The sequence below is a fragment of the Amphichorda felina genome (assembly GCF_050947745.1).
Source record: "Amphichorda felina strain 45539 chromosome Unknown scaffold_5, whole genome shotgun sequence".
NCBI lineage: Eukaryota > Fungi > Ascomycota > Sordariomycetes > Hypocreales > Bionectriaceae > Amphichorda > Amphichorda felina.
In genome coordinates, this window is record NW_028145045.1 from 1,635,239 (window position 1) to 1,652,507 (window position 17,269).

Sequence of the window (17,269 nt, forward strand, 5' to 3'; positions counted from 1 at the left end):
GGCTCCCCATATCCGTCGTACTTCCGTGCGGATACGCACCACAACAACCAGCAGCAATCGCAATTTTTGGACGACGCGTCCGGCACCACACAACCACATGGCCCCTCCCTTGTGGGGAGCCTCGTTGGCAACAACTTGTTGCCAGTTGGCGCCCGGGCACCCCCAAATAGGCTGAGGCACTGGGAACCCCGGCACGGGGAGGATGCACAGGCACGTTTTGGGGTTTCTTGATGTGGTCGAGTCATGCTACTCTTGCAGGCCTTTCTGCGGAGCGGCAAGGCATCGAAGTCTGCGATCCCCTGCTCTCGAGCTTTTTTGCACATGTTTTTCACGGGTCAGCAGCGTCCCCCTCGACCAGCGCGATGCGCACGATACCAGAGAGGCGAAGCAAAACTCGAAGTAGGGACCTGGGGTTCAGCAACCTAAAATCGAAACGTCTCGTGTGGGTATCAGCGACAAAAGGCGTACAGGAGTTGAGCGGACGCTAGGCAAACCGCCCGGAGAGCAACGACGACCTCTTTTTGCGGCTCAACTCTCTGGGCGCGTGGAGACCCAGATGTTCTCTCGCTGTCTGGCCCCCCGAGGCTCCAAGGAGAAATCCGCCTGTCAATCAGCACCAGCGATGGTGAGGGGCCCCACCTCCAAACATTCCCCCATGTCTTTCTCACATCCGGGTCCCACTCCTCCACTAAATCCCCTTCCTCGCCCTTCTTCCGGTTGATACGGAGTACATACTCGTACATGCGAATAGCAATCGCATTGACTTCCTCGTTCTGCGCAAAATCTAGGGCTGCCATCAGAGTTTTGAAACCTTGATGTCCTGAAGTGCTGACCCCTTACGATAAAGTGCTCAGTCAACCCGAGGGAATAAAGTGATTGTATAAAAGAGACGTTTACCTCAACGCCACAGGGGGCTGGTAGTCGATGTGGGAGGAGAACAGCCATAGTTTCAGGAAAGGCGTTTCACGGGCAACAGAGGCTCCTTGGCCCATGAAACGACGTACGTATGAATAGATTCTAAAACCAGGCGCTCAGGGTGCTCCAATCGGGGCAAGGAAACAGGACAAAAATTAAACGGAAACCCAATGGCCGAGTGCTGGTTTAAACGAACTGAGGCCATGGGCTGTATAAAGGTACCCTGCAAGTACCTAGCTAGATATGCCCATGAACTATTAGTAAATAATTACCGGACATCGAGAGCACGGGTGAGTCCGTCCGGTGTCCTTGTCAGTTTACCGCGTGCGGCAAACGCATTGCTCACATCCTCCACAAGATCACAGGTTCCCCCGCGCATTTTAGCATTCCTCTAGCTCGTGCCCCTTGGCTCTTTTAAGTTCAGCCGGCCGTCTACGCTCTGGCCAGTCGCGATGCCTATTGGCACGATGGCCTGATCGGGTCACACGAGGATGGGCAGTCGATACTTTCTTTTCTGGGCAAACGGGGGAGCGCCATGGCGTTTATAGACTCTACGAAGATAGGGATAGGTACGAGTATGGCTCAATTTAGGGGTGGGGGGCAGATGGTAATTCCATTCAGCATGTGCTTTCGTCAATTTAGGCCACCTAAATCTCACTGCTATGTAGCAGGTATTCATTCGTAGGTAATGTTCGTAAGTGAGGAGGATATTTGACCGATGTAGTGGCAAGCGGCCATGGGTGAGCCTCAACAGCGTTGGAGAACGAGCAGCTCTTATACCAGCTGTCTGGGTCGATTCGAACACGGTCGGGAGGTGGTGTCCGCTTCCCTGTTGGCCAGCCTATCACATTGCCAAGATTGCGTTGCTCATCCTCTTCTGCATATCCGTTACTTCGTGGCAAGCGGAACAACGATCAAGGCGGGGAAGGGAGTGATGGATACGTTTCGTAGATGGATGTCTCATATCGCCTAGGCTGGCTGATGGGAATCGTAACCGTAGTGGTTAGTTAGTACGGCTACTACGGAATACGGCAACCAAACAGGTGTCCAGCAGACGTCCAAGATGGCAAGCTGCAAGGGTACCCCGAGAGTACATCGGATGGGGCTCACTAGTAGGTAACTCTTTGTTTGCTGGATCCTCGCAGAGCCGTCGTCGCCCGCGGTGGTGGGCAGTCCTGCAGCAACGGTAGCTGTGCCTTGTCTGCAAGACGAGACCTACATAATACCTACATACCTACATATTTACATACCAACGTACTTACTTACATACATATCCGTACATACAGCTACTCGTACATACCTTGCTGCCCCAGGCCCCTGGCTTCTGCTTTGTTGGTGCTGCGGCTCTCGAGCTTACCAACCCAAGGTCAGGTAGCCGCGAGAAAGCTTAATCGTATCTCTGGTCTATTCTGTGAGCAACAATCCAAGCCTCCAGGTCCGTCCTCCCACTCACCTGCCCAGTCTCCCACGCGGGCTTCATACAATACACTCGGAGAGAGAGAGGGTGCGCGGTCGCCGTGGAATACTGCACCATAGCCACCACGTACATGGTGAAGCTTCTTCAAGCTCTGATGTCCGGGAACATTTTTGATCCCAGAACCAAAACAAAAAGGTGATTACTGGTTGTTGGCCTCCAAATCACATTGGGCCGGCCCTGCCTGTATATTTTTGCTCCTTCGGTGTCGGCATCCCACCACCCACTCTTCCTTCCCACTTCGCCACCATTCCTACATCATATGCTCCGATCACAAACCAAACGAAAGAAAAATCAGAACAGCCCTCCCATATTTGCATAGCACTCAGCTCTACCCAACTCAGCACATCTAGTGCTCTGCTGCAGCTCAATCTCCTCACGCGACCGGCGTTGGATCTGACGGGTCGGCGCAGTGCCACCAAAAGAAGAGACGGCTGCCCCTCGCTATCAGGCGCCTACCAGCCAGTGCCACCACTACTGGGGTAGACCACGGTCCACCACCACTAGACACCACTAATAGTAGCACTACTTGACTACCCGATTGCCTTCGGTGCCCGTTACTCCAGGCCTGGGATTCTGCCCACCAACGCACCTGGAAGCCGCTAACAGGTAAGCCCATCCATCACCGGCACAAGACGGGACAAACCACGCAACCGTACGGTATCACTGCGAGCACGAAGTACTTCGTACTGTACGAGTACTCCGTACTCCGGACGGATACCACAGCGGTTGTGTGCCACACACCACCGTATTGACAGTCAGCCAGTCACCAACGAACGCACCCACAGTCTCACGGTTCCATGGTTCCACGGTTCCACGCACCCAACGCATCCACAGATTCCACACAGCCTGGGAGCCCGCTCCACCCTATCGCATCGCACAGCTGCGCCAGCGGGACTCGTACCTGCCCAGACCCTCCACCTGCAGACCTCGCCGCTCCACTCCCTTCCCTTCCCAGGTTCCTACATCGTCGCATCCAGGCTTGCCAGGCGTCGTCGCATCGTCGCATTTCTGGCCTCGACAACAACGCCTGCCGACTGCGCAAATCGTCGCCTGCATCGCCCAAACACCCTCTCTCAAAGAGGCGCGCCTCCTGCACGTCGGTACCATCAGAACCACCTGCGCTTCAAATGAGTTCCCAAGACGCGACCGACAACCTCAATAGATTCATATCAGCCATTCGCGCAGGTTTCGCGCCTGGGCGCCTTATTCCTGCCATCTACGCAACGCTACCCGTAACTTCAAACACCACCGCCTCCGCCTCCGCCTCGCTAGCCATGGCGGCGCCAGGATTTCCCTCGAATTCGCAGTCGCTGCGATCCTACCATCCGACGACACAGTCTTCCTTCCCTCCCTCCCACCCCAAGCCTCCTCCTCCCTTGGCCTCCGACGCGATGAACCCAATCGGCACGCCGTTCGCCAACTCCCCGCTGCCGCCGTACTTTCGCATCCGCGTAAGCCGCCTGGCCGGGGCTACGACTGCAGAATCTGTATACCACATGTTTTTATGGTCCAAGGAGTTTATCGATGTCCAGCTTGTCCCCGACCAAAACCCCTACGGCGAGAACTTTTGTGCCGCCATCGTCAGGTTTCGGACCAGGGCGGCCGCGGTCGAGGCCAAAAACAAGCTAGATGGCCGACCAAACTTCGCCAAAACCGCAGAGATGGTTGTCGAATTACTCCCCACGAGTCCCGTCGGCACTGTCAATTACACGTTCGGCCGCATTAGCCCCCCGAGCCCTGGCGCGACCGCTTCCCCGACCACGACGTCTAACTCGAACTCCTCTAACCCTAGTTCTGGATCGCGCCCCATGGGCGGTAAAAATCAGCATGGTTTCGCGAATAACATGAACACCGAGATCTTCCCCGGCCACGTTGATCCCGACTTCTTCTCGACCAACAATCCGTTCGTCCCTCCGTCCCAGATGGGAAATCATCTTCACGACCGGACTCGTGTCTCTGGCAAGTCTCTCATCGAGAATAACTCGACCGATGAAGAGACAAGCGATCTTTTGAGAAACCCCATTGCCTACGCCGAGAATGGTGGCCCTTCTGTATCATCTGTGAATGGCAGACGTGCCACCGAGCCACAGATCCCCGTTGGTCAATTCGACCGCCTGAGTCTCAACACCTCGGGCATACCCTCATCATCCGCACCCGTGCCTTCGCCATACGGTAACCCGATGTCGGCGCATGCGAACGGCACGACGCCCTTTAATGGCACGGGCCAGGGCTACCCACCTCCCTCGAATCGCTACTATCGGTCGTCGCACTTCCCTCCTATTAATCCAGCCGACCAGAACCCCCCTTGCAACACCCTCTATGTGGGCAATCTACCGCTAGAGACGAATGAGGAGGAACTCAAGACCTTATTCTCGAAGCAACGCGGCTACAAGCGACTCTGTTTCCGTGCCAAGCACAACGGCCCCATGTGCTTTGTGGAGTTTGAAGACATCTCCTTCGCCACAAAGGCGCTCAACGAACTATATGGGCACCCCTTACATAATAGTACCAAGGGAGGTATCCGGCTCAGTTTCTCGAAGAATCCTCTGGGTGTGCGCTCTCAGCACAATCCCGGTTCGAGCAGCAGTTCTGGGGCCACGGGAGGCATGAATGGGAGCATGAGCAGCGCAGCAAACGGATTTACCACGGCGAGCGGACCGCCTCCAGGATTGTCCATGCCTCCTGGCCTCGCTCCAAACCATGTCAATTACAACGCGGCAGCAACGAACAGTAACCATATCTTTGGCCAAAACGGATTTCCCCCGAACGGGAATCATACCTACACGCAGAACGGATTCTCGACGAACGGCCATGTCCCTAACCAGAACGGATTCCCGCCAAACGGCAATCAATCCTCCAACCAGAATGGATTCCCACCGAACGGGAATCATACCCCTAATCAGAACGGATTCCCGTCAAACGGGAGCCATTCCTCCAGCCAGAATGGATTCCCACCGAACGGGAACCATACCACTAATCAGAACGGATTCCCACCAAACGGGAGCCATTCCTCCAGCCAGAATGGATACGCACCGAACGGGAACCACACCACCAACCAGAACGGATTCCCGCCGAACGGGCCTCAAAACGCATTCGGAAACAGAACCTTTGGTTGGAACCCCTCGGGATACCATAAGTTCGGAGCATCAAAGGGGTAACAGCATTTTTACCATTTTATTTTGGATTTCTATTTTGGATCTCTCTCGGGGACTTTGTTGGGATTTCTTTATTTTTTTCTTTCGAAAACGCTTGGGTTTATAGCAAGGCGCGGGTCGGACGAACTGCATCTCAGCACAGGCGTCCGGAACAGACAAGATGGAGGAAAATAAGAGCAAAAGGAAAAAGAAAGAAAAAAAAAGGCAGTACCGGAAAGTTTGGAAAGGAGTTCTGTTATACCCTTGGATATCCCTTTTCTATTTTCCTCAAAAAGAAGGTGGCTCTCGGCAGAGCATCATTATTATACCACTGGGTTGAGCATGGATTGCATGGTATTAGAACTCGGGGTTGGGCGCAGATTATGATATACTTGTTGTGACGATAATTATATATTTATATATTTGTATATTTGTATATTTGTGTCCACATTTAGCGATGTTGGGTTGATTATTATGATTATATTGAAACAGTATTGCCAGAGACTGTAGCGTATATTCCAGAGATTTGATAGTGCCCGAGTGGCGACGTTGATTGCTCTTTGCCTACGGCTCTCATGGTATCTAGATGTTGAAACCCATGGCAGGGGACTTATGTGGTGTTACATACTTGGCCCTGATGGGGTTTCGGGAGATGAAATACGAATGTACACGTTGTTATGCCACCCCCTCCCCCCTTTTTTCCCTAATGGGCGACTTTCGATATAAAGCTCGTTTGTGATGCCACGAAGGGATACCTAACTCTACCCATCAACTACCTAGACTCATAAATAAGGACTATAAAGTTTCACGTGGACTTGACGCCTGCTCACGCCTTGCCGGATCTGATAGCGCCCATTCGCCCATCATCCCATCACCCAAGCCACAGCGAATCGCGGCGGGATACGAAAAAAGGGGGGGGGAGGGGGCGGCGCGTCCCCTGCGGGCCGGACCGGGTGAGACTGGCGCGCGGGCAACTTGCATGATGCAAAGCGCTTCGTGTGTGGTGATACGGTGGTGGCTCGTCAGAGCTTAGAAGGCTCTACACCGACGTTGCGTGTGGCTTGGAGAAGGGGGGGAGGGGGGGTTCCCCCTTTTTATTATTATTATTATTACTCCTTCTATTGTATCTCGGCGGGACCATGCAAGATGGGAGGGGGGGCCGCTTGGAGCGATGCGCCGGACGAGTCGTATGTGACAGGTGGCTTTGCCCCGGACAGCCGGGGAAGGGGGTCGAGATGGGAGGGAGGGGGAGCCGCATGGTGGTGTGGTGTTTTTTTTGATGTGGGTGGGAGTGGGAATCAGGGTTGCTGTATCGGGAGCGAGAGAGAGGGAGTCACATGGATGGGCGCCTCTGCGTCCCGGAGGCTCTGCAGGGTTACACGGGGCCTATTATCCTTGCGCAATAGGGGAGGCAAAAATAAGAGAAAGAAGAAGGCTGGCTTGCATGAAAGCAGGAAAGCTATTACGGTGTTCTAGCCCTAGGTGCGCGTCATGGTTCGCACGCCTCATCTGCCCATCCCATGGTCATGGTAGCCCACAGGTCGTGGAAGACGGGCTTCTGACCCCCTCCTCCCGACATCGTCGTCGTCGGGTTTGTCGTATCGGTGGCACATAGCCCGGCATCCCACAGCGGGAGGTACTGGTCCAGGCTGCCGTCCAGCATCGGGCAGCCGCCGGCGACCCCTCTCGCCACGGCGTCCTTCCTGTCGGCCAGGTCCACGCGCCGGTCGAACTTGGTCTTGACGACACGCATGACGACGCGGCTCGCGGACAGGATGTCGACCTTGGTGTTGGCGCTGCTGGGTGCGGGGTCGACCTCGGTCTCGCGGGACATGGCGTCGAGGAATTCGCCGAGACGCAGGTCGGTGCGGGCCGAGAGGTGGTCGAATGACGGGCACTCGGGGACGGACAGGGACAGGCGGAAGGCGAGGATGATGGCGACGATGAGGCGGCTCCAGTCGACGGCGGTGAAGCACGAGAAGGCGGCCGGCTCGAGGCGCAGCGTCTCGGAGAGGAAGAGGGCGAGGGAGGGGAGGAGGGCGGCGAGCTTGGGGGCTGTGGGAGTGACCGAGGGGGCGGCGGGAGAGACGGGAATGGCGATGAGACTGCCGGCGTTGGGGTAGAAGTCTGTGAAGAGTAGGGCGAACCTCACGGGAGATAAAGGAACGGTCAGGTCCGAGGGACTGGGGAGTGGAGATGGTTTCCCGACTTACTAGTTGCTGCTATGTGAGGAGGGAGCCGCTGCCGGAGCTCGCGGGCCTGCGTCTCGAGACCGAGGAGGAGGAGACGGGTCTGCTGGTCTGTCCTTTCGCCACGGCGGTCGTGGATGGCGTCAGAGACTTCACTGGAGATGCTTGAGAGGCGGACGAGGGTGCTGAGCACCATGTCACCGTTGGCCTCTTTGTTGGACTGAGCATTGTGCTCGAGGGCGTCGCAGCATGCGGCCGTCCAGGGGGTGAAGGTGGCCGACAGGTTTCTGTATTTGCGCCAACCGACCATGAAGCTGGAAAGGGCCAGGTTAGAAAGCACACATATGTCCGCAGGATCTGGGGAGACTCACGCCCCGACAAAGCAGAAGTAGCTCAGGTAGGCACGCATAGCGTCTAGCTGGTGGTCCAGCGGCGGCTCCATGCCCAGGATGAAGCCCTGTGACGATTCCTGGTCTAGCTCCAGATCGTGGATGAGGTCGGCTGCCATTCGAATGTAATGGAAGACGTGCTTGTTCCTAGGCCGCAAGTGGAAGGGGTACCAGGCGCAGTAGATGATGATACCCTGGAGCAGGTCCAGGGTCCTCTCCCCACCGGCCACAAACTTGAGGGCCAGGACCTTCCTGAACTCGTCGTCGTACAGGCTGTGGCCCTGGAGCGTCCTCGAACCAGACGCAGCAGCCAGGATGGCGAGGAGGACGAAGGGCCGCGTAGCCGCAAGGCGAGACACGGTGGCATCGTTGGGGAGGACGATGCAGGGAAAGCAGGACAGCATAGACCTGAAGGCGGTAAGGAGGGACTCGGCGGATGAGAGGTTGAACTGGGGCTTGCCATGGAGGGTCTCGATCGAGAGCGACGGGGTAGAAGACGAAGGAGTCGACGATGACGCTGGCGGGGTCGCCAAGGCAGAGGAGAAGGTAAAGGCATCGTCATCCTCTGGCGGGAAGATCTTGTCCATCGCTTGCTCGTGAGTCTCGCGTAGCACATCGAAGGAGTCGTTGACGTCGTCCTGGACGGGCACCTCAAAGTCAATGCTGAAGGTGCTGGGTGCAGCCTGTGAAGGTGGACGAGGAGGAGGAGTGCCATTCTTGGCCCGCCTTGGCCGACGGGTGCGAGGCCCTGTGCGCGAGACGCATTCGCGCTTTGAGTCGAGGCACCTGGGTGTTGTCAGTCAAAGAACATGGGCTGCCTGCCTGTCAATGTACTGTACTGCCTACTTTCTGCATACGCCTGGCTGCTCGCTGGGCTGGCAGCGGATCTTGGTGGCCCTGCACGCCTCGCAGGCGGTCTGGTTGCGCCGGCCGGAGGGTGCCTCGTGAGACCAGATGGTATTCATTGCTCTTAGCGTTGCGAGCTGTGCTGTGCTGTGATGAGGCGATGAGGCATGAGGTCAAAGGGGATGAAAGAGGATGGTGAGATGCATCCCAAGCACCGAGATCTGCAAGTCGGCGGAGCAACGACCCGCCGAAGAGGGCTGACATCCGGCGCCTCTCGGATGTAAATGGTGTGTGTAAATAATGCAAATGCGCCCATGCAATTGCATCGCGACGAAGATCGGTCCAAAATCCACTATGAGCATAGATGGTGACCATAGATGATGATGCCTTTATATAAAACCGTGACGCCGACCTTGGGGTATCCTGTCAACCCAGACCTGACCCAAACCCAACCCAGTACTTCTCTCTCGCCCTCACCCCCATCACCCTTCGAACTTGAGCCCCGTCTTCTCCTCGGTGAGCGTCATATCAATCATCTGGCGCACCGGCGACACCAGCTCCTCTGCGTGCTCCGTCTCCAGCCCATGCTTGCTTTTGCGGTGCCGCCCCAGGTTGTGGTACGCGCAAGCCCGTGAGCAGAACAGCGTCCACTGGTTCTGGTCCTGACATTCGTTACACGCCATGGCGCCTGCAGACTCATCCTCCTCCATCAGCACGTCCTCGTCGCCCTCCTGCACACACCTGTCCCCGGCCTCGCACCCGTGCTCCTTGTCCATGTGCTCGTCCTGGTGAGCCTGTCAGCAAAGAGTAAAAGGGAGAAGAAAAAAAGGTGCAAGAGTAGCTTACGTATCCCTTGTCGTGACACTCATCTGAGCAGTACAGTGTCAGCCCCTTCTGCCCACCCAATTGCTGTACCATCTGGCACAGCGGGCACGAGATGACACGGCTCGCATCCACCTCCTTCTTGCACACCGAGCACGCCGGGAGGCTGTAATACTGCTCGTCCACCGCGTTCGCCTGCTGAGCCCCCTGCTGCTGGCTCTTATCCCGCTCCTTCTGTTCAAACGCCGTCCTGGCCCTGAGCAGCTGGTCTAGCCGCTTCTGATGCGTTTCGCGCTGCGCCTGCGAGCCACGGTCCTCCTTGTTGCCCGCAATGATCCTGTCGATCATGTCCTCTAGTCTCGCGTCCGGATCTGACTCGTACATGTCTAGGTACTTTTGCGCATCTGGCAGTGTCTCGCCCGTTGACGCGTCCTTGAAGAATTCTTCAATGTAGAGCTTCTTGAGCACCGCCGCGTCTCCACCGGCCGCCGCGACCTTGTCGGCGAATGCATCCACCCGTGACGACCAATCCTCAGACATGCCGACGGCTCGGCTGACCATGGCCACGAGCTCCTCCCTCGACCGATCCGGGTCGTCCAGTATGCTCCTCACCTCATCCTGGTCGACGCCAGAACAGGCCACGGCAAGGAACTCGGGGTACCTGCGCAGAACCCAGCGGTACCACGCCTCCTTCTCGGAGCCTATGCTCGCCTCAATGTCCCCCAGGCTCGTCTTCCACGCCTTGGCCTCGGCAAACATGTCCTCCAGCCCGAACACGACGGCCCGCCTCTCCGAGAACCACTCGCGGTCCTGGCTGTCCTTGTACCGCCCCAGCATCCTGTCCAGGGCCTCGGACCAGTGCGGCGGGCTCTCGGCCACGTGCTTCACCCCGGCTTCCACCTCGCATGACTTCTTGATGGCCGCCACGTCCTCGGCGCAGAGCCGCCTGTTCTTCCGCGCGGCGTTGAGCTCCGTCCAGTGCTCGGGCAAGGCTGGGGTTGATGACACCATGATGTCGATGGTCGCTTCTCGCCCGCTTAGGTGAGTGAGTCGGTATGGCGCTTTCCGGATGCGCCGTATGTAGGTCTCATAAGTCCTGAAAGGAAGAAGACGTTCTCATCGCATTTTTATGAATTTGGTGATGACTCGAGGGTTCATGAAGGGTCCAACGTTGGCCAAGTGAAAGTGGACGCGCCGGGACCCACCCGAGGATCATCCGCTAACCAATTTGCGCCATCATCGACGACTCCCAACCTTCAAACTCGTACTGTATTATCTCGCATCTTCATCGCCATTGTTCCCCAGTCAATTGCTGCAATCTCATCACCATGGTACGTTTCTTTCAAAGGCAATGGCCTCAGTAACGATGCTGACAACGCGCCCAGGCCGACAAGCTCCGTAACCAACAAGAGCTCGAGCGCCTCCAGGCCAAGTACGTTGGTACCGGCCACCCCGACACGACCAGCTGGGAGTGGCGCACCAACATCCAGCGCGACACGTACTCGTCCATCGTCGGCCACCGCCCGCTGCTTTCGTACATTGCCCTCGCCGAGAACGAGCCCGTGGCCAAGGTCCGCGCGCAGATGATCCGGGTATGTCGCTACGATTCGCCTTGCGCGAAATGGCTGTGAGTTGGGAGAAGAACCACCAGACTGACCTGTCTCGGCAGAAAATGATCCAGCCATGCGGACCGCCGCCTCCGAGGGAAGGCGAGGACGTTATCATCCCCCGAGATAACAGGTGATGGGCGATTGGACTTTCTTAGGTCAGGGGCTGTCACGGCACACAGGGAATTGGGAACGGCGTTATTGGAAAGATACCCAGGCACACAAATACTACAACTCGCAGCGATACTGTGTCTTATTACTCGCCATCGTCTCTCTCGTTACCACCAGTCGCTTCTTCTTCGGCCTCTTCGTCACGCCCGTTCGCATGATCCTTAATCCCCAGGCTGGCCCGGAGCTTCTTGTCCAGGTCGGGCGTCGAGTCGCCAGACACCTCCTTGACCATGCCCATGACGCCGTCGATGCCCACCTCCTCCTTTGCGCGCGTGCCGACGTGCCACGTAACCGTCTGCTCGCCGTCCTGCCCGATCGGCGGCCGGTCTACCCGCCTGATCACGTAGCCCTGCCTCTCCATCTTCTTGAGCGTCAGGTCCGTCTTCTCCGTCGACACGTTGCGGTCCGCGTTGAGCCGCACCAGGTAGCGCCGAAGCTTCTGCTCCGTGAGCTCCCCGCCGTTGAGCCATATGCACGACACGACCAGCGTGCAAAAGGCGACGTACGTGGCCTCCTCGTCGGTGCTCGGCGTCCTGGACGGCGGGATGATGGTCGGGTTGCGGTATGCCGCCGGTAGCGTCGTGCTGAGGACGTACGAGCCAGATCCCGTCTTAGGTTGTGAATTTGAGCTCATTGCTGTTGTGGACCCCTCTCGTGAGCATGCTGTGCCTTCGGACAACCCTCGTTGCATGTTTGCACGTACCTTTGCGCTTCTCGTGGAGCGTCATCTTCTCCCTAACCGACAGCTCCCGCAGCTCCATGCCCCAGACGAGCCTCAGCTGCTTCTGCGCCAGCGCAAATATCCTCCTGAACGATCGGCCTCGGTCTCCCAGAACTGCGTTTGCCCCCGTCAGCCACTGATCACGATCCCCGGGCCGTGTGGACTCCTGTCTGTCTGTACCTTTCTCCTTAATCCCGTCTCGGCGTATCGGCGTCCGCGAGTATTCGCACGAGATGGCGTAGCGGACCAGCTTCTTGGCCAGCTGATCGTCGGCGCTCTGCGCCGCCCCGGCGTCGACGTCCATGTCATCGCCCGAGTCGTCCTCAGCCTCGTCGTCGGATTCCTGGCGGTTGCGGCGCTGTCGGGGTCGGGCATCTTCGTCTGAGTCCTCGGCGGCGTCCCTCTGTGGGGGGACATGTTAACGGGTAACTTCTTCTGTCTGGGGTGATGCGCCGTACGTACCATTCGCCGCCGTACTTGTGTCGGGGGCATCTTTGTGTGTATGTGTGTGATTTCTAAATTCGCAAATTTGTTAAAGGTCTGAAGAGGCGGCTTCTACTGAGATTCTCAGAGGGTCAGGGTTCATAGAAGCGACAATAGGTTTGACAAACGTGAAGTTGAGGTATCGACTGCGTACTTCGTAGTTGGAGGGGCGAACGCGGTAGTACGCGTTAAGCTGGGAAGTGGGAGACAGAAATACGCCAGGCGACAACGCGAAACACTCTTCCCTCATCACAGACTGCAATCTAAAGGAATAATCTATATATAAAGCATAAATGTGAACATTAGAAAATAGTCTTGAAAATTATATCTACATATTGAGATTATTGGTGCCAGATTCTACTTTTACCCATGAACTCCAGCTAGGTACCGTGAGTTAGTCGTTGCTTCTTTTTTGTCTAGTGCAGAGTTATCGATAAGCAAAATTGTCAACGGCATCCAAGGGTCTTCTTCTCGAGTCGTCGCAGATGAGCACCCCAGCTTTTCTGTACCGCTCTCACGGTACCTCACAGCCGATCTGTCCCTCATGATCTCCAGGGCGATATGCGCGCCGCGCGTATGCCTCTCATGCCGAATTGGTCTTGCGCGCCGCAGGGCAGGCCTCGGCGCAAGTCTGCTGGCGCGTAGTGATGGCTTTGGCCTACGACGCTACGCCTCAGACTCGACAGGCATCCAGAGCAAGGACCTTGTCGAGGCGCTCATATCGGGCAAGAAGACGTTTGAGGAGCGAGACAAGGAAGCGAGACAGGAAAAGGCGCGTCAGACGAGACGCCGCCGGAAGCCACAGGGGAAGGGCAGGGGAAGGGGCAAGGCCAAAGAGGAGGATGAGGGCCTGGGATGGGGAGGAGCCGACAAGAGCAACAACAAAGCCCCCTTCGCCTTTAGAGGAGGCCTACAGGAGCCACTGGGAGACTCGAATTCTCCTGCTCCCAAGATCCGAACTGCAGCGGCTCCAGACGAACCGTTCCCGGAAGACTACCAACCCTGGCAGCGCCCACAGCCGAAGCCCGAGGTGCCTATCGAAACCCATCGAGATCTGCATACGCCGGAAAAGCCAAGAGAGTTGCCCGAGCTGCCCGAGCTGCCCGAATCCAACCATGAAGCCCCTGAATCTCAAGAGCCGGAAGAGATCGAGTCTGAGGAGTTCGAGCCTGAAGAGATCGAGCCCGAAGAGATCGAGTCTAAAGAGACTGAGTCTGAAGAGGCCCGAGATACCCACAAACCTCTCCCGGATCTTCGAGCACCACAGCCGTTCAAGCACGAGTATCTCCGGCAACAGCACCTCAGCATTGACGCTCTGGGCCGTCGAGTCGGGGCGCTCATTATCAAGAACCCAAATCAACTCGGCAGGAAACCCCGAGGCTCTCTGATTTTGCCCGATCAGACCGTTTCGTCGGGTGAACTGGACTGGAAAAGCATGCTACCGATAGAGGACGCAGAGGTCGATGCTGCCGCCGAAGCCTCGAAACACATTGAGGAGATGCGCCCAACCGACTCCTTAACTCTTCCCCGAAACCGCTTCCATCAGCTGAATGATGACCTTGCATTTGGGTTCACCAAGAACCAACTAGCCCTATACTACAGCCAGAGGGGCAAGACTGTCGTGCCTCGCCCATCCGAAACCCCTTCTTACTCATGGCTCATGAGCCAAACTGCTTGGAAGCCGTCGAACCCTGAAGAACCGGGACACGCGTCGACAAAACACCATCTCGCTCGAATGATCATGACAGTACAATGGGGGTTGCAGATCCAGGAGGAAGTGGAGAGTCCAGGTTTGGCAACAGTATCTGTCCGGCCGGATAGCTTCCAACTAGTTGCGCGTATGTCGAGCCCTCTACCATGGTATTCGGACCTAGCTGACAGTAGCCTAGAATCGCACACCGGAGTCCTTGATGCTCTCACGGCTGGATTGCTTGACGAGTCGATCGGCGAGACAATAACACCAACCGAGCACCACCATTCCCTCGAGATCTATGCCCGCAAGGCTGCTATCCCAACGCTCCTGGCCAGACTTGATGAGATACTGAAAACCGTTATCACCCGATCTGTGTCTGTGGAGGACCTTGACCCCAAGTCTCTGCGCAAAGATGTGCTGGATGAACTGGCTCGGGTGACGAAGACTGTCATCCAGCACAACAAAGAGGCAAAGGTAGACTTCCAAGTGAATTTATTTTTTGATGGGCTCACGCTGATCAGTTCCTAGAGACTCAAAGTTTCACGGATCGCCAATGAGGACGATCTGCTGGAGATGAAAGACGAAGGAGTCACTCCTATGGAAGACTCAGCAGATATCATATTACGGCTACTCAGGGGGCGGCCAACGCAGCGTCTGCAAAGCGAGGAGCAGATCGTAGCGCGCCGTTTCAAGAGCCAGGTTGCCATCTCTCAGGCCGGGATGCTCGTTCCTCACTGCCGCGAGAACAAGAGCATGTCCTGGCGGGATAAGCTAAGACCATGGTCAAGATTTGTCACTCCCATCGGCGCACCTGGCGAATTCAAGGGAAGATGGTTGAAGTTTGCCGAGAAGGTCCGCATCCCCGGGCCAGAACCAAGCATCTACGAAGACAATGCCTGGAACCGTCTCACTACCACTTTTGGTCACATTCTACACTCTAAACCGGAACCGGGAGAACGAAGGAAGATGAAGCAGCGTCGCCGCATCATTGCCCCGGTGGTCCCTCACCCTGCAGCCTTCGCGGAATTCATTCCCAAGAAGGAAGCGGAGCTCAAGAAGCGGAGCCAAATTGTCCTCAACTTTGCCCCTGCGCCGGGCACCCACGATGGCGAGGCTCCGGAAGTGAGACTCACGCTTCCCATTAACTCTGAGGATGACCTTTCCAACTTCTCCATGCCGAGCAGCTCGACACTCAACGCTGTTGTTCCCTGGTTCGTGAAAGACACGCTGATTCCTGAAGAGAGCGTCGATGTACGCATCATGCAGCAGCGGGAGATCCCCTTGGATATCTCAGAGCAGAAGCCTATTCGGGAGTTCTTTGCCGCGTCTGAATTCAATCTCGCGGAGGGCAGGTTGCGGACACCGAGCAGCACCCAATTTTCAATGCCCAAGCGGTGGCTAGGCAAGGAAGACGAGCAAGACTCAACCGTCGACCTCCCGTACATGTTTGCAGGTCTTGAGATTCACCAGACAGTCGACCTGCAATTGCAAAACCACATTTTGCGCTACAGCAGCATCGAGGCCGGTCAGCATGGCGGAACCCGCCAAGAGCTCTCACTTGAAGCCAAGATCTCGGTGAAGCACCCAGAAAAGGCCGTCGGTCAGATGAAAAGCTACCTTGAGCTGGTCCAGACTGCCATCGAGGGCAAATGCTGGTCATGGACCAAGGGTTCCGACCAAGTGCGCGAGCTACCGAGTGAAAATGACCCCTTCTGGGAGCGCACCTCTCAAGACTTAAACGACGCAGAGAAGCAAGACATGACCCGCCCTACCGAGTCGCCATTGATTGAAGAACTCCTGCCCAGGCCAGGCGAGCTCATTGATGTTGCTGAAGAGAGCGAGGAGGCTCTACAAAGTGGCGAGCATCTCGCAGCGAGTGTTAACCAGGCTCTTGGAGCACAGAGCGAACCCGGTGCGGAAGGCTCCATTGCCAAAGACGGCACCGGCACCAGCGTTTTCCGGGGGTCCGAAGAGGCTCTGCGAAGTGGTGCGTGCCTCATCGAGAGTATCGAGGAGTCTCTTCGAGCACAGAGCGAACCCGGTGCACAAGACTTCGTCGCAGAGGATACCACCAGCACTAGCGCTGTTGGAGAGTTCGAGGAGGTTCTGCGAGCCGGTGCATACCTCATTGAGAGTATCGAGGAGACTCTTCGAGCCCAGGGCGAAGGTAGCGCACAGAACCTAGTCGAAGAGAATACCGCCACCATTGGCCAAGAGCTCGAGGAGGCAATCGCAGCTAGCCAGCTTCTCGTGGAGGAGGTAGAAGGCACACTTCGGACCCACGACGAAAGCCGCCTCAAGGAAAACACCCCTCCACAAGCTGGATCTGCCTCGTAGGGCAACAAGGTTCAGACTTACCAAGCGAGGACTGTCGGGGGAACTCATTTGCTTGGGCGTCACGGTCACTGCTCGAATGATGGACGGGTTTGACCTAGCGAAGAGAAACGACGACAACCTCCCACAAACTCAACTTGAGAGACGACTTGGGAACAGAAAGACGTGCATAAATAAAGTTTATGGGAGGCACTATAGACAGAGGCTGCTAGAGCAGGTGTAACATTACTGGGGACATGATTTGTATAATATATATATACCTGTAAATTATCATCAGCAGTTAGAAGTAGACATGTAACATCAAACGCAGTTTTCATTATCGACCATCATTTGGCAATTAAATGTGAACGAGGCCAAAGTATATCACGGATCAAGCGGATGGTTGGATGTGTAGATTGTGGTCTACAAAGGAAAGGTCGAGTCAGATTCACTTCTACTCTAGAGCATCTTTTTTTGTTCCCAGCACATGATAAAGGGTCGGAGATATC

The 17,269-nt window shown here is 56.3% G+C and overlaps 6 protein-coding genes across 6 annotated transcripts; 3 read left to right on the top strand and 3 right to left on the bottom strand.

The window, feature by feature from the left end:
- Positions 1-3,666: 3,666 nt before the first annotated feature.
- Positions 3,667-5,550, top strand: WHI3 (uncharacterized protein; the record flags this gene model as incomplete). Its single annotated transcript, XM_083194787.1, has 1 exon — positions 3,667-5,550. The coding sequence occupies one exon, from the start codon at positions 3,667-3,669 to the stop codon at positions 5,548-5,550; it is 1,884 nt and encodes a 627-aa protein (XP_083049700.1).
- A 1,465-nt stretch (positions 5,551-7,015) lies between these two features.
- ACO1O0_005366 (Zn(II)2Cys6 transcription factor domain-containing protein) lies at positions 7,016-9,069 on the bottom strand (the record flags this gene model as incomplete). The annotated part of the gene is made up of 4 exons (XM_083194788.1): positions 7,016-7,653; positions 7,740-8,029; positions 8,087-8,890; positions 8,951-9,069. 4 exons carry the CDS (start codon positions 9,067-9,069, stop codon positions 7,016-7,018), a joined length of 1,851 nt encoding a protein of 616 aa, XP_083049701.1.
- A 363-nt stretch (positions 9,070-9,432) lies between these two features.
- ACO1O0_005367 (uncharacterized protein) lies at positions 9,433-10,783 on the bottom strand (the record flags this gene model as incomplete). Its single annotated transcript, XM_083194789.1, has 2 exons — positions 9,433-9,744; positions 9,797-10,783. 2 exons carry the CDS (start codon positions 10,781-10,783, stop codon positions 9,433-9,435), a joined length of 1,299 nt encoding a protein of 432 aa, XP_083049702.1.
- Positions 10,784-11,100: 317 nt separating this feature from the next.
- ACO1O0_005368 (U2 snRNP complex subunit YSF3) lies at positions 11,101-11,516 on the top strand (the record flags this gene model as incomplete). The annotated part of the gene is made up of 3 exons (XM_083194790.1): positions 11,101-11,103; positions 11,158-11,364; positions 11,442-11,516. The coding sequence occupies 3 exons, from the start codon at positions 11,101-11,103 to the stop codon at positions 11,514-11,516; spliced, it is 285 nt and encodes a 94-aa protein (XP_083049703.1).
- Positions 11,517-11,635: 119 nt separating this feature from the next.
- Positions 11,636-12,763, bottom strand: ACO1O0_005369 (Smc5-Smc6 complex subunit NSE3; the record flags this gene model as incomplete). Its single annotated transcript, XM_083194791.1, has 3 exons — positions 11,636-12,186; positions 12,254-12,674; positions 12,734-12,763. The coding sequence occupies 3 exons, from the start codon at positions 12,761-12,763 to the stop codon at positions 11,636-11,638; spliced, it is 1,002 nt and encodes a 333-aa protein (XP_083049704.1).
- A 535-nt stretch (positions 12,764-13,298) lies between these two features.
- Positions 13,299-16,784, top strand: ACO1O0_005370 (mitochondrial inner-membrane-bound regulator-domain-containing protein; the record flags this gene model as incomplete). Its single annotated transcript, XM_083194792.1, has 3 exons — positions 13,299-14,592; positions 14,644-14,921; positions 14,976-16,784. 3 exons carry the CDS (start codon positions 13,299-13,301, stop codon positions 16,782-16,784), a joined length of 3,381 nt encoding a protein of 1,126 aa, XP_083049705.1.
- Between the last annotated feature and the right edge of the window lie 485 nt (positions 16,785-17,269).